The 22768-nt window shown below is 33.5% G+C and overlaps 5 protein-coding genes across 6 annotated transcripts; 3 read left to right on the top strand and 2 right to left on the bottom strand.

The window, feature by feature from the left end:
- Positions 1–213: 213 nt before the first annotated feature.
- LOC118278456 (protein argonaute-2) lies at positions 214–15006 on the bottom strand. Of its 2 annotated transcripts, XM_035597643.2 has the most exons (15): positions 14809–15006; positions 14319–14653; positions 13911–14111; positions 13239–13482; positions 12692–12914; positions 12004–12249; positions 11745–11910; positions 11257–11381; positions 10732–10916; positions 10339–10505; positions 9603–9751; positions 8861–8908; positions 7938–8115; positions 7640–7831; positions 214–7461 (listed from the first exon to the last, which is right to left on the bottom strand). In XM_035597643.2, the coding sequence occupies exons 1-15, from the start codon at positions 14825–14827 to the stop codon at positions 7153–7155; spliced, it is 2787 nt and encodes a 928-aa protein (XP_035453536.1). In that variant the 5' UTR covers positions 14828–15006; the 3' UTR covers positions 214–7152. The 2 variants fall into 2 exon arrangements, with proteins under 2 accessions (XP_035453536.1, XP_035453543.1); XM_035597650.2 differs by lacking the exon at positions 8861–8908.
- A 772-nt stretch (positions 15007–15778) lies between these two features.
- On the top strand, positions 15779–17456 carry LOC118278556 (39S ribosomal protein L53, mitochondrial). The gene is made up of 3 exons (XM_035597811.2): positions 15779–16039; positions 16597–16724; positions 17034–17456. The coding sequence occupies exons 1-3, from the start codon at positions 15894–15896 to the stop codon at positions 17192–17194; spliced, it is 435 nt and encodes a 144-aa protein (XP_035453704.1). The 5' UTR covers positions 15779–15893; the 3' UTR covers positions 17195–17456.
- On the top strand, positions 17209–17456 carry LOC126910592 (uncharacterized). The gene has a single exon (XM_050698873.1). It carries the CDS (start codon positions 17209–17211, stop codon positions 17386–17388), a length of 180 nt encoding a protein of 59 aa, XP_050554830.1. The 3' UTR covers positions 17389–17456.
- Positions 17457–18080: 624 nt separating this feature from the next.
- LOC118278515 (eukaryotic translation initiation factor 3 subunit E) lies at positions 18081–22730 on the bottom strand. Its single transcript, XM_035597750.2, has 9 exons — positions 22522–22730; positions 22315–22431; positions 21871–22038; positions 21538–21660; positions 19388–19629; positions 19167–19301; positions 18663–18857; positions 18345–18579; positions 18081–18255 (listed from the first exon to the last, which is right to left on the bottom strand). The coding sequence occupies exons 1-9, from the start codon at positions 22615–22617 to the stop codon at positions 18229–18231; spliced, it is 1338 nt and encodes a 445-aa protein (XP_035453643.1). The 5' UTR covers positions 22618–22730; the 3' UTR covers positions 18081–18228.
- LOC118278504 (zinc finger protein 347) lies at positions 19636–21493 on the top strand. The gene is made up of 3 exons (XM_035597735.2): positions 19636–20958; positions 21052–21229; positions 21312–21493. The coding sequence occupies exons 1-3, from the start codon at positions 19853–19855 to the stop codon at positions 21378–21380; spliced, it is 1353 nt and encodes a 450-aa protein (XP_035453628.2). The 5' UTR covers positions 19636–19852; the 3' UTR covers positions 21381–21493.
- Positions 22731–22768: the final 38 nt, after the last annotated feature.

Here is a 22768-nt window from a genome sequence, read left to right as displayed (position 1 = left end):
CTAGTTTCAAGTCATGTTAGGCTCGTATTCATGACCAGCGTTCCGCATACCATACCTAGTAATCTTTAAAATGAGATGTCCTTCATATTGATAAAATTATAATATGTGCACTTCCTTTAAAGTGCATATTATATTAGCACATAATGTTATATGATAGGCAGTAGAAGTGTTGTATGAGGTGGACAATTAATATTAAAACAAATAAAAAACATCTTTAGGGTAGAGAACATTTAATTACACAATAGTAAATATAACGCAAATTGAGCGCTACTTCACAAATATTACATACATTCCGACGTACCATAACTCGTGTTTACCCTGCACGAAGAAATTTGAATCTATTTATCATCTATGAAAAAATGGAAACCCTACTTAAAGACATCATGATAAAAATGTGTCATTGGAGTCATATTATGTGAGTACGAAGCATTGTCTGTTTATAAAATAATTAACAACTAATGTTTTCCAAACAAACACAAGCAATGGGTAATCTAGCTACCCACGTAAATGTAAACCTGGCAAGCATCCAAGATAGTATTCAGGTGCCCACTACATCGAGATGGTAAGCCTTTCATTATTAGACATCGACAAAACATCAAGCTTGTACAAAATTGTTATTTAAACATTGCCAAGCTCACATTTACATGTGTAGCTATACTGAAGTATATAGAGAAGCAACTAAATATCTTAAAATAATGAAGGACAAACAAAGTCGTTATTGCATTAAATCACTTTGTTCATACTTCGACTATAATAATAATAAAAAACAAACATATAATTGAAATTTAATATTATACAAAATATAGTAAATATTATTTAAGTGAAAATATATTTAAATATTGAAACGATTGAAAGTGCGGGGGTGACATCGGACTTAATACAAGGAAACTGTTTAGACTGGTTACATTGCTCACGTACAGCTAAGTTATTAGCGATATTATAATTATCTACTCTAATTAATTTACTTATATGTTGGGCGAATTTTGCGATCTGCGTGGTAGCGTACTACCAGCGTTGATAGATTCTACCGCGCTTTAATCTAATGCTTATAAGTAGGTAATAAACATATTCTTATAAAATTTTACTGTTTTTAATTTGTGCTCCAAATTGTATCTGACGACGCATTGAATCTGAATACGAAAATGAATTCAGACGCCAGGCACACGGACTTACGAAGTAAATTCAATTGTTGATATAGAGGATACCGATACCTGGTTACACTTAACTGTACCGCTGCTTCTATGTATTATAAAAACTAATTGTATGTTGATCCTGTGAATTATTAACTATCTTAATCGATTACACTAAGCAATTAATAATTATTTTTTTCTTTTTTTAAAGCAATATGGCTTACATGCTAAAACTAAACTACTATACCTGTGAAACGATCAACAATAATATATAATTTGGAGTACAGTTAATACCTGGCATCACTTACAATGTTTGAGTACTTAGTTACTTGTTATTGCTTTATGATTGGTTGCATATTATGGCAACATACACATTTGGTTCTATTCAAGTTATGTAAGTATTAAATTCGTACCGCTTTTTATGTGTCAAAATAATGTTATCCTGAGTCAACAAGAACAAATTTTTATGTGCCAAAATGCTATTAACATTTAAGAATCTGTCGTTAAAATAAATATTTCAAATAAAGATCGCTGAGTAAAACAATCCGAATCTAATATTACATAACTAATCCTAGGACCATTAACATATCTTACAAATTACAGAATCATTATCCCTTGTTTATAAGTTTAGTATAGCTTATTACAAAATAAATCTTATATTTAAATCAATCGCGTCCTATTTTAGTTAATTAGTAATGTGCATTGTAAAATTCTAGACACACATGCCACATATTCAGGCATTATGTAACAAGATTTTTTTCTTTCTTTCATCTTTCTAATAGAACAAATATGAAAACTATAAAATAAAGCTTCTTATGACATAAGTGAACTGTCTTAGTGTTACGTTGTGGACTCTAGTTTTCTCTTTTAATATTATAAATAGTTATTTGATCACACACTGATGCAAACCAGTGTTTCAAGGCAACATATAAGTTCTTTTAGATATCATACACTTCTAGAGGCCATAGAACAAACAAAACTTAAGCCTTATTATAAAAGGTATAAATATTCCTGCCACCAATAAATCGTTTTAACAGCTGGGCTCTATGGGACAAAGTAGCTGTATTTCTTTGGATTTTAATTTAGAAAATTAAATAAAGACTTTTATTTGATCAAATATTTTATCACTCAACATGTATATCCGACCTCCTGTATATTCCTATTTGTGTAAACTAACCACTAATAATCAAATACCTAATAATTTTATAATATAAGTGTATATCGAATAACATTTATTAAACAAATTACATAAAGCATTTAAATAACTAATTTAATAATAAAGCCGGCCTTGATTTTATAATTTAGAGACACGTGTACATTTCGAGAGAACAAATTACATTCACTTGACATCATAATACGATACTGATTCCACATTAATAATAGGGATGATGACTAATGACTATATTTGTCCAGAACACGTATTAATTCTGTTTTCACGTTGTCAATAAACTATTGGCGATTCATACAGTCGAATTACATGACATCAGGCTTCCGTACATTTTATACTAAGCTGTAAAGTACCGACTGTTGAGCCAGTACTTTATTTATTGTAAACCGCGATGATTTTGGACGTATTTTTGTTGTTTTTTCATACCGTAATTATCCCTATTGAAAACAACTCTACACATACATACATATTTACTTAGATTAACATTCAATTGTTTATGATTGGTGTTATTAGGTAATGTTATATATTTTGTCTTTTCTGACATTGGTCTCTATAATCTTACCAACGTTATTTGGTTCAAAATTTGATAATAAATATTGCCTTAAAAACCGCATTTCATATTTGTTTGTTTGTATATAACGTGTATTACAAAATAGTTGTCGTCCTACTAAATTTACTTTCCACTCGTTAAGCGTATTAGTTTCTTGTGACTACAAACGGCGCTATATAACAAAACAATTCATTTCATATATACTTATATTGGTTGTATATATAGTTATATCAACAACAAAGTATGAGAGATATAAAAGATTGGAAGCTAGCCGGGCGGATGTATGGTAGTAGCTAACTCGTCCGAGGGTCAATTCAATATACTACAAGATTGTTTGTGGACCTATTGCTACATAATATATGAAACGATCTGCTTTGGTATAGGTACGTTTCTGTTCCTGTCCCCATCTGAGGAATAGTATTGTTAAATCAAACCAAATATGCTATAGAGATCTCATAGATACACATAAATTCGTATCAACAAAACTATTGTAATATTTTTGGTTGTCAAAACATAGCCCCATTTTCTGAAACACATTACAAAACCGTCTTAACTAAATGATAGTGATATATAACATACATACATTAATTAAAAGTAATGCACCTTTTTATACCAACGGTTTACATTTGTAACATATTTTTCTCTTTCCTATTTCTTTATGCGTAGACATAGTAATGGAGACAAGAAATGGAGTTTTAATACAAATCAGTACTAAAAAAGTGTTGGGAGTAATTATTAATTAATTAAAAAGGATAATTAAATATTGCTTGGAAATGATAATGATATTTGAACAAGAACAATACACGGAGTAAACATAATACTATTGTTTATTCTAAGCTCTGAGCCCATACCGTCATTCAGATTTGCTGGGCTAGTCTTTGGAGAGAATGAATCTAACTTTGGAAGTTATGTGTTACAATCCTTCTACAAAGTCTCAAAAAGGCCTTTGGCATTCCCACGACTTTTATGTCCGCTTAAATAAAATATTAATCGACTAGTATAAGTAATGAGTAGAAAAGCGATAGTGAACACATTGTTACAGTACTGAACAAATGTAAGTACTACGAAAGAAACAAAATGAAAACAAATAAATACATATAATTCCATTTAATTGATTTGTGCACTTAGCTTCGGGTTGGACGACCAAAACTGATATAAGTAAATCTGGATTTTAGCCGATAGTTGTATGAAAAATATTCGAGTTATCCGAAATTCTACCAATCAACCAACCAACTCCGTACCTATACAATAACAAAATACAATAAAAAATTACTTCAACTCTAATTTTCAAAAATCTGATACATGGCATTATATGTTTGAATGCATTTTCAAAAGATTCACAACAAAAAGAGATAGACGAACTAACTTTAGGTCAAAGATGAAAAAGTGCCACTGAACGAAAAGGGTACAATAATTAATAATTATGTCGCAATACCGTAGCCGCCCAAATTTATAATCATCAAAAATAATGCATGAAGATTGCGCAGATGGAGCTTCTTCATACAAAACATGAATTACAAAGAAGCTCGCACAATGCCCGTGGTCTTCACTAGTTGGCAAATCGCGCGTATAGACATTTTGCTACCAAAACCCACTTATATACGACAACTTAACTACAGTTTAAAGCACGTTGTATATATTTTAAGATGAAATGTTACCCCAAAAGCTGCGCTATTCATTTGCGCAGGAAGGCGTCAATATTTTTTTAAATCAAAGACGTAATTTGTATGAGTGTTTTGAATAAATATTCGAGCTGCAAACCTATTTTAGTAGAAAGTTTTCCACAAGAACTTCACGTCAAGTATACAGCGTCCTAACGAAACAGCGCAAATGAGAAAGCTATCTATTTCAAATAAAGGCGTCAACTGGGTGTGCTAGTTACATAATATCTACTAAACTATAACCAAAGTGACATTTGCTTTAAATGCTCAATAATTAATAATATAACACGGTCGCTACAGTCGTACTTGTTTGAAGGAGTCTATGCAAGCTTACTATAAAACAAAATTAAAAACTAAACGCGTTAACTGTCAACATTACCCCATTTTTATCTGTTTGATTGTGTAGCTGGTATCGAATGTTCGCCATTTTATTTTCACTTTATATTAGTCTTGAAACATGAAATGAGAGCATTCTTAACGCCACGTAAAAAGGGGTAGTGTTAGTAAAAAAAAAGATAGTTCTTCAATAAACAATAAAATTTAATTCTAATAAAACTGCAAGCGACTGGTTGTTAACTCCGAAAATTATATCATAATCATTATAACTGCGAAGAACAATGTTTATCAACTACAAGAGGGCTGTTTCTCACTAGTAAGAGCTTTTCGTATAATATGATATGATGCCGACAGTTAGAATTTAAAAGAAACACCTTCATAATAAGGACCAAAGATGTATAATAAAGAATCTATTTCGCAAGTTCCCTACTGACATCACTTGCATTTTCGATTTTATTTTGTTCTATAACAACGATCTTGAACATATTCGTATTAATGTATCACACCTAGCATCACAACGTCATTTAATATAAAATACATTTATATCCGATATTTTTAGCAGCTTGTCCACTTATAAGATAACCGGGCGATTATTTACTTTGACACCACTTTTTTCCACGAAAAAGCTATTTGAGTATGCCTATATATTATATTAATTTGAAGCAATTATTATGTTAGAATTTAATTTAATGAACATAATTTCAGATCAAATCATTCATTTCGCTGTATATTATCACGAGATATGGTGTGTCTATATTACCATTTCGTACAAACATGTTAAGTAAATAAGAATCCGATTATCCATGAAAATTACGAACTATACAAATTGCATATAATTATGCGTATATTGAGACAAAATAACACTGACATACGACCAATTAAAACACCAAAAAGCATAATTTATGATAAAAAAATGTTTATTAACTTTCACACTAATTACAAAAAAGAAAACATTTGTCACCAACTCCTAAAGTCAGGACATACGTTCTTCCCAACTTTTAGTTGATTAAACTTAAAGCTAAAAATACATTATAAAAGAACTCTTACTTTAAAAATAAACTTAAAAATGTAAAATAAAAATATCATTATTTACACTGATAGTAAGATTGGTTGTATGTTTATAATAATTTGTTTTATATACATAATGTATGTGGTTGTGTGAAGTTCATTGAATCAATGTGCAAAAATTAAACGAAGCATTGAAAATAAAATAGGTACTTATATACTGAACTCATAACATCATGAAATTAATGATAATTTAAATCATTGAAAAATAAATACATATTATTATATCCTTAGTACACCTAATGAGGACTATTTGGCGTTACTGCTTAATACTACTCACTGATTTATGTAGCATCATCTTGTAAAGACTACAGATTAATGAAAAACAGTGGATACTTACTTGTGTGATACCACAATAATTTAGATCATTACAAAATATGAATCTACTTATTTAAATTCATTATCAAAAACTTCGCAAATCAAATAATCCTCTATCAAGTGCTCGTTTTGTTAGACTTCAGTGTAGCTTTGTATTATGTTCACTTTCTTATTAAACTATGTTTGAAATTAACCAGTTATGTTTACGAGAAAATCTTTTTTTTGTATGTATTTTACTGTAGACTTATTTATAAATTTCATAAAATATATTTATTTGAATGTCTGTCTGTCACTAACATTTTCTTTTTCTAGTTTCAAATGACGATAAAATATCCACTTATTAAATTAATCGCACTTCTTTGTTTTATTTAAAAAGCTTAAGTTGAATTCTACAAATGCTTCTTAGAAGATAGTAAATAGCCCAGTCAACGGATGGCCAAATAGGAAACACTACGCTTTACACGCATGAGGTAATATTTATTGCTCTCCTCCGATTATTATTATACTTATACATCAAATAATTGTCAACGATTTATTTCGATTGTTCCATCACTATCAAAACTTCTCAGGATTGAAACGTCTTTTATGTTGGGACAGCTATCTTCATAAAAGCTAAACAACATTTATAAAATTAGACTATATGAAACGCGAGTGGGGCCGTCAGAACCTGATAGAAACGGTTGGCGTTAGGTATATACAAGAACAAACCAGAAAATAGGCGGAGTCCTATCTCAAAACATGAAGACCTCACAGGGTCACTCCCAGCTTCGGGAAATTGCTGCACGAACCGGAGAAGGGAATGACAACGACAATCGGACGCGTTAACATACGAGATCTTCGTGCGGAGATAATATTTTAAAGTATAGAGAAGCCCCAGAAATTTCGCACGCTCGACTAACATTACCTCGAAGGCGCGGCGTGCGGTTAGGCGAAGTACATGACCTTCTTGGTGACGGCGTGCACGGTGATGGCGCGCGCCATGGCGATGGGCGTGCGGTCCTCGCTGCAGGCCGACTGGTGGCTGCCCTCGCCCGAGTCGTGCTCCTTCTCCACCAGGTGGTAGCGCGCGCGGAACGCCACCAGGTGCGCGTAGTACGCGGGCGCCGGGATGGACACGGAGCGCGTGCAGCGCACGTACGTGTGGCACAGCTGGTACGTCAGGCACTGCAGCTCGTCCGACCCGAAGTGGTTGTCGTCCCACAGCACGTGGTAGTGCGACGGACGCGACGTGCCCTGCACACACAACACTCTACTAGTACACAGACGGACCCAATTGTAAGCGACTACATTACTAAAAAACTAGCTCAGACTAGTTGATTAGTTTGATCTACTAGTTTGATAGACCACCTTATGAACGATTTCTAAGTGCATGAAGCATTTGAAATAAACATATTTGTATAAAAAATCTTACTTGAATTCCTTGATGACTGCATAGATAGAAATCGAACTCGGTCGGATGCGTGATGCCGAGGTCGACAGTAGTGCCTGCGGGGATATTTCCAGACTTTCCCGACTGCTCCTTTTTGTCAGCACAGAATAGTCGCGTGTGATGCCGCTTTTGCACCACAATAAACGTGATTCCCGGCTTATACTCCGCCTCCAACTGTCGCGATCACAAAAACAATAAATTAGAGTTAGTAGTCAGTAAATGAGAAATTGACCAAACTAAAGATGAAATTTGAACTTGATTAAAATAATATGGCAGTTACCTTGATACAAGCTTCTCGGACAGCAGTGAGTTCGTGTTGCAAGACATGTAGGAACTGTCCCTCGGAGATGCCGTCCCGGTACATAATGATACGATGCGGCTTGAACCCGCCGGTGCTCTTGTAGAACATGATGAGTAGCTCCTGCACCATGCTGCTCATCTCGTGCACTATCTCTTGTCTGGAAAGTTGCGTACGTCACGATCAGTTTACACGCTTTCTATACCTACTTAATTGCTTAGCAGTCTATAACTGCTTAGGGACAAATGCAATAATATACTTTATATTTAAAAAGCATACAAAATTAAAAAGAGTTTTAGAGTAAATAATAGAATGAAATAAAAACTAATAGGTATTGCTCTATCTGAATTTTAGATCAATATTAGGTATTTCGGATGCAGTGACGTTTCTAAGCATTTATTCTGACTGATTCGATGGAGACACAGGGAATGCGCACATTTAATGGTTTATCTGTAGATAGTATATTTACTATCCAGTCCAGTGAAATAATTAAATTAAATATATAATAATTATTATTATTATTTTAATTTATAAACGAGTGCACACACTGTTTATGATGGTTGGACAAACATTTAAATTTTCAATCCAAGGCACTTTTCCTTCACTCCGCACTTAATTTTAATTGATGGCAGAATGAGGACAACATTATAGCCAAAAGGGAATCGTGTCCAATCAGTATATTTTATCGACCGATCAATAAAGATTGATTAATGTGCGCACTCCCATTATGTACGTTTATGTCTGTTTACGATGTCACGATAACATTTCTGCCTATTCTGTAAATGAATCCAAATATTTTGAAATTTCTTGCAACATAGGAGTTATACAACTCGATTGACTATGTGGTATCGGCCGATAAAAAATGTTCAGTGTGCACACTCCGTAATACGGCCCCATCTACTTACTTATAGAACCCTAACGGTGAGTCGGTGCAACTTGCACACTTGCCCTCGCTTGTCATTGGCGAGAGCAGTGGAGGTGTGATGAGCGAAGCGAAAGGGAAAAATAAAAAAAAAACAGCGTAAGTGCGTCTCCGTACTATGCCTGACCCGAATCAGAGATAAAATGGACCGAAATGGCTACAAGAGCATGTCTCATTGAATTTATAACATTTTAACCATAGTCTGAGCAAAATTGTGGAATTTCTAGAATTAAACTCCGAACTACAAACATTTCCTCGGGCCATATTGTCTTGGACTCGGATCAGACGCAGTACATAAACGCAAACTGTAAAATCGCGAAACAATTTGAAACCACGATTTACGTGTACACTCGCCTCTAAAATGGACGTAGGTACCTTATTCAGTTTTGACGTCCTTTTATTAACACTTACATGCTGTCTTATTTTAATGAGAAGTCTATAAAGTGGTAGTAACTGTAGTTTTTTACAAGATTTGAAATAACCTTTATCTGTGCATGCAAAATGAAACATCACGAAAAGGTATACATATAAATAAATGTTTCGCAACATAACTAGAATGCATTCATACAAATGAAAGAAAATGAATTATAATTATATTTTCAAGATATTTTTCTTATTAGGCGGAAGTAACAATCAATAAAAAGAAAGATTTTCGCACTTTTTGACATAGATGCGAAATATATTCCGGGAGGTGGTAGTGACATAACGTAGAGTTAGGTAAGTACCTGTGTTGTTGCACGCGCACGGTGGCGGCGTACCGCGAGGGGTGCGCGTCCATGGAGCCGACCACGGCGGCGATGGACGGCTTCTTGTTGTCGCCCGCCGGCGGGTGCGTCACGTCCACGCCCAGGAATATCACCGGCTCGTTGAACACCTGACACCGCAACACAAACTCTTTAAACTCGTACGTTCGATTATATTTATCCACTGATGCTCAAGCTTCACAAAAGAAACTGGTTTTCAGCATTCAATTTATTCGAGTGAATAGAAAACAGGTGCACCCTACAGGTTCCATTCAACAGGTTCACCCCAAACAAAAGCAACATAGTGTTACTATAGCAGCTATTGCTTTATATCAAACTAGTAAATAAGACAATTTTGAATAATTTTATTACAATTGAAATATGGCAGGTGTTTTGCTGTAATATTTCATAATAGTTATATATTTTATAGAAACTCTAGCAAAACCGCCTGCACTTTCCAATAGTCTTATATGCATCAATAAAACATACAAACTGATTCTTGAATTGTTACAAATTGAATAATTGTGAAAGACGACGACGACGAGCATGCATGAAAAGACTGGTGAGAGTTGATGAAGCGAAAGAGATATGTAGGAATCGGAGCATTTGGCGTTTCATATTCTCTGCCACCCCCATGGGAGACAGGCGTGAGCATTATGTATGTATGTATGTATGAATGAATAATATTGTGTCTGTGTTCCCAAATTAACCAACATACCTTAGGACGAAGTGATGGCACCAGGATAGAGTTAATGCCGCCAAGTTTGACGTTTATCTTCAAGCACAAATTGCTCAGGGTCTGTGGCGAAGTTTTGTTCACGTTCTTTGCTTGAACACACTGTGTCGCCATTCCTAGTACGGTATCTCCCACACGTTTCACTTCAGCTGTGGACAAATACCATAACAATGTTATGTATCATATCATACTACATGTTGTAGGGCGTTAAATTCATATTTAAAAGTGTATCAATGTAATATGGTTTGGAACAGAATAACGGATAATAATTCAAAACAATGGTTGTTTAATACAACACAATAAACATAACAACAATGACACAACATTGTAGCATAATTTGACAATAGCACTTAATTGAATTTGTACAATACATACCATAGACAGGTGTCTTCCCTGGCAATACAACAACGACAAGCTGCAACTGTACGAATGTGCTCTTGAGGTACTTGAACATGGGCTCCACTTGGTCAGGCCCCGTCGCGTACTTGCAGAAGCATGGCTGCCCAATGATCGGCATTCCGGCGTCATTCGATATCTTCTGTAGCTGCTGTGTGAAGTTCCTTCGAACATACAAAATTGTCATTGAGCAGACTTCATTTTGCAGAATAAATTATGTTATTTAGTTATTTACACCTTTTGAGCTAAACAAACAAAATGTTACAGTAGTGAATTAGCCCAGTTATTGTTTGTCATATTTAGCCAACCAACTTTAGTAGTTAAAAGTTTGCATAAAGGAGAGTAATTTAGAGTTATTGTTTGTCATATTTAGCCAACCAACTTTAGTAGTTAAAAGTTTGCATAAAGGAGAGTAATTTAGATAATGTGGAAATAACTATTTCAAAATATTATTGACACATACTATGAAGGCATAATAAATGAATAAATTATTGAATAACTTACTTCAAAGCGTCTTCTCTAACAGTTCTCTGTGGTGCAAAGCAAGCAATTGCCCACACCCGTATCTCAACACCCATAAAGAACTGTTTGCCTCTCATGTCCCATACTCCTTGATTTGGTAAAGCTTGCTATAAAAAAAACAATAAACACAAACTATTAAAACTTTGAAGAACTTTTATAGTTCTGCAGGATTCAATATATTGATGAATTAATGAACAGAATATCTATAATATAAAAGTAAGTCGGGTTTTCCTTCCTGACGCTATAACTCCAGAACATACTAACCGATTTTCAAGGTTTTGCATTCGTTGGAAAGGTCTTGGGCTCCGTGAGGTTTATAGCAAAGAAAATTCAGGAAAAATTAAAGAGAAAAGCAGAAAATCTGTAAATCATTGGTGGCGAAACGGAGTTCGTCCGGTTTGCTAGTTATGTATAACTTATAATACATTCAATCATTCATTCATAAAATATAAAAAGAATTGTTATATTACCTGCCCGCCTAGCGAGGAAACGCGGCCGCCATACTGTAGCTTGGGTGGTGGCAATACTCGGCCGCGAACCTCCATCATATTGTTTGAGATCGTCAAACCAAATTCCTTCACATACAAGTCAGTGTTGAAATTCGCCCGTCGCACCAGATTATTGATTTCTCTTTCCCTATTTTGGAAAATTAGTAACACATTAGAAATAAAATAATATAAATGGGGTTGTACCATATCATATTTATTATTTATGCAATATGAAAGCTACCTGTCGGGAGCGGAGCGCGCTGTAGCTTTGATCATAGTAGATGTTTGCATGTCAGTTAGCTTTTTAATACATCTCTGTCCAGGCACTATATTGCAGACCTCCAGTGGTAGGTATGTATGTTTATGCTCTTGACCTACTTGTAGACACGGCAGATGAGGATACCTCAACTTCATCTTATACTTATCCAAGAAATATTTTGCTACAGTACATTCTACTGTTTGTCCATTTTCTAACTGAAGAGGAAACCTGCAGAAAACATGCTCAAATTTAAATCACAATAATGGAAACTTTTTTCCTGTATCCCAGTAGTAGCATGATAATTATGAATATATTCACTTTAATAATTAAACACTAACTATTGAAATATAATTAGTTAATTACTATTACCAATGTCACCTTTAACATAATAAAACCTTATTCAAGTGGTTTTAATTTGCTTTATACAACAAATTGTCCATTCATTCTAAGGATTGAAACTGCCAAAAATAAAGCTATTCTTCATTAGTTTTTTACATAGAACTTTTTTCCTAAACAAGCTTGATGTTAGAAAGACAAGAAACTACTTTTCCTACTTTTAGAAAAGTGTACCATATTCATAAGTAATTGTTTTTCTTGTAGTAATTATATGGAAATTATAATGTTGTCATATAAGAAGATGTAGCAGATGTAACATCAAAGAATGACTTACGATTGCATCTGTGAGGGGCGTCGGGTCACATTACATACTCTGTATTTCCTCTTCATGGTGCCACAGTGAGTGATTTCAATTTTGAGACCTTTGATTTCTTTTGTAAATTTAACTCTCTGTGAGTCCGTCAGTGGCTTTCTTTGATCATTAATGTCTCGTATGTCAAGGACTTCACACATAAACTCTATGACTGGCTGCGCTTTATAAAAGGCAGTTGCAGAAACTGCAAGTAGAAATAAAAAGCTTGTAGTAGGTAAATGAAAAAAAATATGTGAGTCACCCACAATCAGAATCTAAAACATACTAAAATATTTGGTTAGACAGATTGAATCTATCAAACCAAATATACAATTTTATTAAGGAAGAAAAACACTTTTTACAGAAAATAACAAGTAATTAAGCAAAATTGTTATTATTATGCAATAGCACACCATTCGCCATAGTTAGCAGTCGTTATAATTGTATTTTGATATATTATAAACAACCATTACTAATAATTTATTTAATGTTTAAGTAAATCAGAAGACCATTAAAATTAATGACATACCATCAATATTAAGCATCATTTTCCATTGGCTGGGTCTTACAGATTGGTGGAAACCAAACCAAACTTCTCTGCCACCACCAAGGGGGTGGTAGTACCCTTCAGGTGAAGAGAAAAATGAACGTCCCACAGGGGTGTACATCATGGAAGGAAGATGCCTCATCACAACATCTAAAGCTAAGATGGCATCATATGGTATCTGCCTGGTTCTACCTTCAAGAGCCTCTTCTAAAGCAAACAATGAGACCTACAAGAAAAATAACAATACTATAAAGTATTAAGGGCAGAGTAAGATCTTACAGATCATAGTGTGAGGTTATAATATCTTATGTTAGCAAAAAGCAGAAATTGTTTGAATGCTGGGTAAAGAATTTATGAATTTTAATGAATGATATTATTAGATAAAAAAAAAAACTTTCAATACACTACACAAAAGTCATTATTGTTCTCAAAAACATCAAACATTGTTTTACATCCAAAAGCACTCCAGTAATCAGTAAAACAGTGCAGCCATGTATATTAAATATTGTAAATCATGACCCAAATACATAACATAAGATCTGTTATCAGAGTTCAGGTGTGAAAACAAAAATAAATGATCAAGTTTATAAACTAACATTATGAAATGGTCAAATTATGTATAAACTATTCAAGTTAGATAGACTGGTTACTAACCTGTGCAACCCATTTGATGCTGACACGAAACACTCGGTCCTTACCCTCTCCAGGTAATATAACCTCCAATTCAACCTTATCATTACCAATCGGTAAAGGATCTCTTGTATACAAATTATTTCTACCATCAAATACAGGTTTTAGTGCGCCAAATATTTTATTGTAACAATGAACCATGGTTTCAACAATTTCTCTATTCACCTAAAATAATAAACACAAAAACTTATTAGTACTTTGTAACAAAGATGAAGCACCAATTATTTACACAAATATGTATTTGTATTTCTTTCAGGAAAAGGCTATGATTACATTATGCATTCAATGTAAAAAGTACTCCACAACAATAAAAAATATTGAATAATCAAGTCCATCCAAATAAAAAGATCATTATCAACAAGTAGAACTCACCTTTCTAGGACATTTATCTGGCTGTATGTTTACATCATAATGATGAACAAATCCTCTTGGCATTGATATTTGGAAATGATTAGCTCGCAGCATTATGGGTCTTCCTTCATGGCCGAGGTTGGGGCGGCGCGGGCATGTGAGTGTTGGTAAATCCGCTAGCGGTGCAGCAGGTGACACGAGGCTCATGGCGCCAGCACCCCCAGCAGCACCAGGAGCGGTTGCTCCGGTGGCGGGGGCAGTGCTGGGGACTCCGGGCGCAGCACCAGTCGTGCTCGCAGCCGCGGTCACTGCCCCCGCTACACTCACTGCACCAGCATTCGTGTCCCCCGCTGGAGCTGTGTAATTTACCCATTTCCAAATTTAGTTTCAAAATTAACACAAAATCAAAAAGTCTTAACGATACATCGTGATACTTGTGGCTCTTGTCTTGCGGTTTTATTTGGAACAATCAAACAAAGTAGAGCTCCCATAGAGTACCTATAACACCTACCTTGACCAACGGGGTACATCTTGATAAAAGTTTTATATCAACAAAGCTTAAAACTTAAAACAGACACAAATTTTTGTGTATTTAATAGCAACAACGTGAAAAATCGAATAATAATTATAAATTATAGAAAGTGTCAAAGTATTTTCTAATTCGTCGCCCTAATCTAATGCTTTTTATGACGTAGTGTGATAGTGTGGTATTTATGTAGAATTAGAGCAGAGACTAAAACTAGAGTGGTATCACAGTTTAATTTTGTTTAGTCGATTGTAATTAGAGATGAGCAATTTTTCGGATTAATAATAAAAAAAAATATAAATATTGAATATTTATCAACGTTCTTTAAAAATACTCAAATAAAACCTGAAGAATAATCAGTATTTACTCGATATTTATCAATATTGAGTATTTATCCGAGAAATCGGACTTCTATCATTGAACTACATAATATAGTCACTCGACTCACAGTGTTACTCCATGTAATAGCCTAAAACCGAGCTAGATAATTATTAATTATGTTCTACATTACAAAAGCAATAATATTTTTATAAAACTTCAAATACTCCCATTATTATAAGATGATTACAGGTTGAAATGAGAGTCAACTATAAAGTCGATCGAAATTTCATTAAAATTTTCGTTGACAAGAGTAAAATCTCAAAAGACATCTAAGTTTTTGGGAAAAATATTTAGCTGCTTAAAACTGCTTATACGTAGCTTACAATTTTAATCTGAACATCATGGGCCAACCAAATATTTTTGTAATTATTTACTAGGTAAATAACTTCAATGATATTTTTTGTGTGATTAATTATGTGAAGACAGACCAAGCTTTAACAAAAAATAAATTAAATAATACAAAATCTGGATAAACTCTAGGTAAACTAAAATAAGGAAATCAGCCTGCCACGTGGTTTCTGGTTGGAGAGTGAATAGGAATCCTTAATTTCCTCAACATTACTAAGTTCACACTTGCCATTCGTGCGCCTCTCTAGCAGGCCGGATCAAAACTCGTGTGTATGAAACTGCCCTAAATAAATTATTGATCAATACGTACAAAGCTACCTAGATATAAATTTGGAAATAATATGTCTATCCCGTACAGCGGTACGTTAAGAAGATCTGGAGGAGTAGTTTCTGCTATAGGAAAACAGCTAAGGGGAGTGAATTTAAAAGCTGCCAAGAGAATTACTGTTAAATTTGATCCATTTAGTGATAATGTAACTCATACAAGGTGAGAAAAACCAAATAACAAAAATAGGTCAGTTTACAGATCCCTAAAAAGGGTAAGGTTTCAGTCAAAAATAATTAAATTTCACGAAAGTGCAATTATTATGAAATAAAAAAAGATAACCAACAGTCTTATGAGTCTTATAACCTAAATATCACTAATTCAGTTCTGTGAATCATAAATAAATATATAATTCTCACAATGAAGATAAAACCTTAGTGTAATACTGCTGCTGGCTGATCCTGCATAAAGATTTTTATTGGAGGTTGGTGGAATTTTATCAAACTCACTGTTCTCATTTGTTTGATAGTAACTCCTTTCCTACACCTCATCGTATGTTTCTCGACATATATATTTTTGTAATATTTTATTGATAGGCGAGTTTTTCTATAATTAGGAGGAGCACATATTTAGACTCTTATATTTTACAAGTACGTAATTCTCAATTCTAGGTGTAATGCTAAAAATATACATCTTCTTTGTTTACATTTTTGAACCCTTAAAGAATTGCGCAGTAGGTACATAGTAATATTTATGCGATGCTTTATTATTTTTTGTAGGAATTTCCTGCACTACATAAGTTCACAGAAAATAGGTCTAACTAATCCTAACTGCACTTTGAAGACGGAAATTGTTTGTGACCGCAGTGAGCCTACTGTTAATATATCTCTAGCACCTTCTATTGCAGGTAATCAATCTGTCAGTTCAATGTTTATTTTATTAATGTGTGTCTACGCATCATGGTGTAAATCGGACTGTAATATTCAATAAGCTCATATGACTTCGTATTATCTTTTTGTGAATATAAATTAATAACTTTTTACTTCTGTTATAAATATAAACAATATCCATTCTGTACTATGATAATAGAATCAATAATTCCCAACAACATTTTGTAATTTGAACAGATTTATAGTTACATTGCATTTTTTTGTTTTATTCATGGAGCTTTTAAATGTAGCTGTACATATTTCCTTACAATATTTTTTATTTTCAGAAACTGCCAAAGTTAAAGATATAACAATAAAAAGTGGGAATCTCACTTGTTTAGAAATTCTGCAGTTATTGAATAAACATATCTCGTCATTAGCACCTGTAGAACAGCCAGCTGCTACAATCCAAACAAAAACAGAAAAGAAGAAGATTAAGAAGAAGTAAAATACTAAAGCACAATGACTAGGTCAAGTAAAGGGAACCTCAATGTAGTTGAAGAGTTATACAATCAGATACCAGCATTCACCGATGTCTTCTCAGAAGACACATTTTACATTTTTGTTGTATTCTTTGTTTTATCAACAATAATGGTTGCCTTTATTTTGTCCAGGTTCATTACTATCAAACCCGTAGAATAGATTGTATGATAGATATTTATGTATGTGCGAAATTAATTTCAAAATGATTGAATAAACAGTTAAATATATTTTTTATTTATTTATTACACTTGTTTATTACATTTTTAAATATTAAATTAAAAACAAAAAAACATTTAAAAATATAAAAAGCAGTAGCCATCCATGCTACCGGTGGTCAGGGCTCAAGACAGAGGAATTACCGGACAATATGTGCTGTGTCCAGAAGTACTGCCTGCTGCATCAGGCTCTTGATTCAACCGTCTAATGTTAGCCTACTTAGGTGTTGGTCGAGGCTTTTGGCTATGAGGCCATTGGCAGATACGACTATCGGCACAATGATTGCTGAATCTACATCCCATATGTCGACAACCTCATGTGCTAAATCAAGATTTTTTTTCATTTATTTATTTAATATTATTCACAATATTGTGTAGGTGAACTACAACCACAACTCGCTTGAATGGATAAAATATTGGGTAACAGATTTTATTGTGATCCTATTGTTCCTATTAAGTATCAAAAGTTAAATAATCTACATGCAACAATGTAACTGTTGACTGCAGTGGAATACTTGAAACTAATTCATAGTTAAAATAAAACTCAAGAATGACATTTATTTTAAAATTGAGTTCAATTACTTTGACTTATTATGGTTCATTTTGGTTTGAAATATATAGAAAATAAAAAAAATGTTCTGGTATAAATATGTATATTTAATAAAAACTGCTTCATGGATGAGCTGAAGAGCAATAATTAGTTTTGGTGACGAAACTTAGTTAATCTTGCTTAGTTAGGTATAATGAAGTTATGTTTATGAAATGAATGAACAGATGTTCAGTATTAAAATTCTTGAGCTCCCCAACGAATCTGAAAAAGAAATTTATTGTTACTTCACACGTAATTTCACAAACAACATTTAGGTTAATACTATCATATTATCCAATTATTAAACTTACATCTTGATTGCGCGCTTTTTGTTTGCGTTCCACTAATGAAGTAAGAGCTTCAGATCGAACAGCCAAAGAGTCGATCCTTTCTACGAGTTGTTGGTACGGAGACAAGGGTTGCGCACCCATCACGACATGACCCAACTTGGAGTCAATCTTGGCGTCAAGGCGGGCATTACGGATTAAGTTCACAATCCAACATTCAGCCTCATCAGGCTGCATGTTCAAGTTCTCCGCTAACATTCTGAAATCAAAAGAATGGTATTAATTTGTGATGTTTATAATTTGGTCAAAACAATATTAATGCAAAGTAAAATTAATACATACCCAATACTGATAACTTGGTGAATACGGCAGAATGTCTCGAAAATCATAAGTCGGGCGTTTTCAACAAACTCCTCCAAACAGGCAATCAAAAAGAAGTCCGTCAAGAGTACTGCTTGACACTGATTAAGTTTCCTGCGAGCTGCTTCAAAGTCAAAGTTTACATACAGATGCTCTATAAACTCTGTGATGGGGTCCCTAAAAATTAAATAATAATTAAAACAAAAATATTCATGGAATATTGTTTGATTGCTCTTATCGCCACGAAAAGTCACACTGTAAAATCGAGGTTTTGAAAACTCTCAGTAGAGCAGAGTAACACAACAGTGTTTAGTATACTGAACCATATAATTTGGTGAAAAGTGGGTGTTAGATTTAATTTCAGGACCTCTGCTTACCCCATTGGGGAATAAAAGGAGTGCGTAATATATATAAGTTTATATGTAGGTATACATGTATGTAGTTGTATGCACCTGATTTAAATCAGTCAAAAAAGTACTTAGTTACCTGTAAGTATAAGCTTCTTGCTGGATGACTTTGACCAGATCCTTCAGAGCATTCCTTCTGGACCGATTTATAATTACAGCAGTAGCCAAATAACGGAGGATATGAGGGCACATAGTTTGAATAGCATTCAAGTACCTACAAACAATAAAGAAAATAGGTATTAGCCTTTGAAAATTATTTATACTGAGACTACAAATAAAATATAATTCTTGTTTACTTACAAAGGCTTGTACAAAAACATTTCAATTATGAGGTCACGGCCCTTAACATGGTTGAAAAATACGAAAAGAGACCAGTGTACAAGCCAAGTACGCTGCTGAAGGGCTTGCATATTATTAGCAGTCGCGCCAGCGCCACCATTGTCAATAAACTCCCTCAATTTCGTTAGATCGTCCAAAGCCCCATCCCAGTTTTGTACCAAAATCTCACTTGCCAACTTACCCCATAACACAGATAGATAATTCTGAAAACAAAAAATAATTAAAATAGCATACTTTGAACAAATAAAACTTGACTTGGAAATAAACCACTATCCCAATTAACATTTACTTAATGTTAATTGGATTATTTTTTTAATCTATGGTAGGGCTATACAACCTCTTTAGTTATTTCATATATGTACTTTATTTTTCACACTTAACACTGAAAAATAAAAAAGTACATCTGTTTTTGTGGCATTTACAAAAATGTCAGCTTCATCAAAATTAATAATTCAGAAATTTGAAGCATCTGGTGGTAATGTTAAATCTTTACATATTACATTTGAATACGAAGATAATTCGTCGAATATAAAATACAGTGAGTGGTTGGATGGTAAATTACAAGAGAAAAAGAAAGATACCGACAAGTCGTCACGCTTAGTAGTGAAAATCGTTTCAGGAAAAGAGACTGATAAATTTAATTTAGATGAAAGTGCCAAAGAAGTTGATTTGCCAGAAACATACATAAACAATTATTTTTCTGATACTTCGACACAATACAAACCTGAACTAACACATAACTTAAGTGAAAAAGCTCAAAGCTTAGATTGTTACCATGAAGATGAATCAAGAGACACATTAATAGCTAATCCATCAACATTTCCAAGTAATACACATTTCGAAAATGAGTTACCATTACAATTATATTTAAAGAATAAATACAAATTAAGTAATCCAGAAAATTATTTGAGTCCTTTAGAACATAGTCTTGAAAAAGTGAAAGAGAATAATGCACGCATTATGGAAAATATTCACATGCTCAACAGAACCCTAAACTATACTAAGAAGAAAGAAATACTTGACATTGTTTACCCAAAATCTATAAGACCATTTCCTTGTAGCACCTGTGGCAAATGTTTTGTTTATGAAACTGGTTTGAGAAGACATTACTCAATGAGACATGCAATGACAGAGGTGCAACCACGTTGGCAAGTGGTGTGGACCTGCATTCAGTGCTTTCAAGTCTGGCCTCGCCAAGATCAAGCTTTAAAACATTCTAGTGAATGTTGTAAATCAAATAATACTGATTGTGTTCGAGAGATCAAAACCTCTTCATTGCTGCAATGTGAATTTTGTGAAAAAGTTTTTACAAGCATTCCTAGACTACTTCGGCACTCTAAAATTCATACAACTGCTAACAATTATGAGTGCAATGCTTGTGGAATGGCATTTGTGTCATATAAAACAGCTGAACAACATTGGTTGATATGTCCATGGTTAAATATGTATTACAGTTTTTCACTGCCAAAACTATTGCTTTGTAATGCATGTGATCGTAAATTCAGGAATTATGAACAATTGTACAATCACAGGTAAGTGGTGTATTATATACATACTAAAATTGTTCAATAAATTTTATTGCAATAATATTAATATTTTACTATAATTTTATTATTTTTATGCAGATATAAAGTGGGTCACTTCATGACTAAAACACATTGTAATCAAGACAACAGTAAATCTTTGGGAATATTGGTTTATCAGTGTGAAATCTGTGGGCAGTGGTATGCCTCCATAGCTCCACTGAAAGCACACAAGAATCAATACCATCCCAAACATGATGCAGGGATACCAGGCAGAGTGGTATGTCAATTTATTAAGAATCTGATGTATGATTTTAACCTGAAGGTCAATTACATTATTAATAATTATATTTTTATTGCAGGATAAGGCAATTACAGAAAATGCCAACTATTATGTTTCAAATGAAAATGATGTATGTCAATCAAAATGAAGAAATTATTAAGCCTAAAGAAGATTAATAATTGTAAAAATAACCGTAGTTGGAAAAGTTATTTAGTATTGTAATAGGTATTTTTGTTAATAAAATAATAAGTATAACCAGAATATTGGTTCTTTGTTATTATATTAATCTTTTCATGAATTCTTACCTTGTCTGTTGGGCACATGACCAGTTGGCAGAAATAAAGGTATGAAGCTGACTCCACATAGTTACCACACTCATAGCGATACTTGGCTAGCCGATACATGCTATCAATCATCTCAATCTTGAACTGGAAAACAAAATGGTAAAAAGTTATAACTAGCCTTCAAAAACTAATTTGAGTTTACTCAAACCAATTTGGTGTAAATATGTGGAAATAAGGATATAAAAAGTACTAAATTAATTGAAACATCTTTGCTGCCAAGTAAAATAATATACCTACTAAAAAAAGTATTTTTTAAGATCCAAGATAATAATAACCATTGAAAGTTTGTCATACCTCAAACTCTTTGTTGGTAGTAAGATGATTAATGAGAGTTTTAGGGTCCCTCATAGTTTCCACTGTTTTCATGACATCATCTCTCTGCATGAGTCTCAACACTGGTTCCACAGCATCTTGGAGTTCTTGAAGCTGGGAAAGGACTACCCCTCTTCTTGCTTTAATTTCCTGAAAATTTCAAAGTTCAGGTTGCATGTACATTTCTATCCATCTTATTATAACTATATGTAAGAACATGTTAACCATTGCCAGAATAGCTGAAGGTTCAAGATATAAACTGACACAGCACCACAAAAGAACAATCTGTATGAGAAGTTTTAGTTTGTTACAGTTCTCCGTTAAACTATAGCAAATTAATCTTTACTTTATAGTGGCACAGTAAGTATATAAATAAAGTTTTAAAGTATATTCTATAAAGTAACATGTATAGTATAATTAACATACCTCAGGGGTATCCTCATCAGGGTATAACATTTTTCTAATGTCAATAACATAATCAATCATGTTAGTTTTGCTAAGAATTTCCAACTTAGCCTGCAAGAGCTCCGACTGATCATAAGTCTGAAAACAAGTGTATGTAGGTAATTGATCTGAAAGGTCCAGTCCTGCATATAATCAAAATGAAGAGAAAAACAGGTTAAAGTATTTTACCTCTTTAGCAGCTAAAAACTCAAGCAACGGAAATACCAAATGCCGATCAAGGTATTGACCTATTTTAAAGGTCAAGTCGAATTTGGAATAACTCATTTTGCAGTTTTTATTTGTCACTGTCTCGAATTATTGTAAAAGTATCTTGTGAAAGCAATAACTATGCCCAGTGGCATGGCAGACAAGCAAGGAAGAACGTATTGACAAGTCTTGACGTACAAGTGACAACTCAACGCCGATAAATTTACGT

Source organism: Spodoptera frugiperda, chromosome 15 (assembly GCF_023101765.2).
Source record: "Spodoptera frugiperda isolate SF20-4 chromosome 15, AGI-APGP_CSIRO_Sfru_2.0, whole genome shotgun sequence".
NCBI lineage: Eukaryota > Metazoa > Arthropoda > Insecta > Lepidoptera > Noctuidae > Spodoptera > Spodoptera frugiperda.
This window is presented reverse-complemented; position numbering and strand designations above follow the sequence as displayed.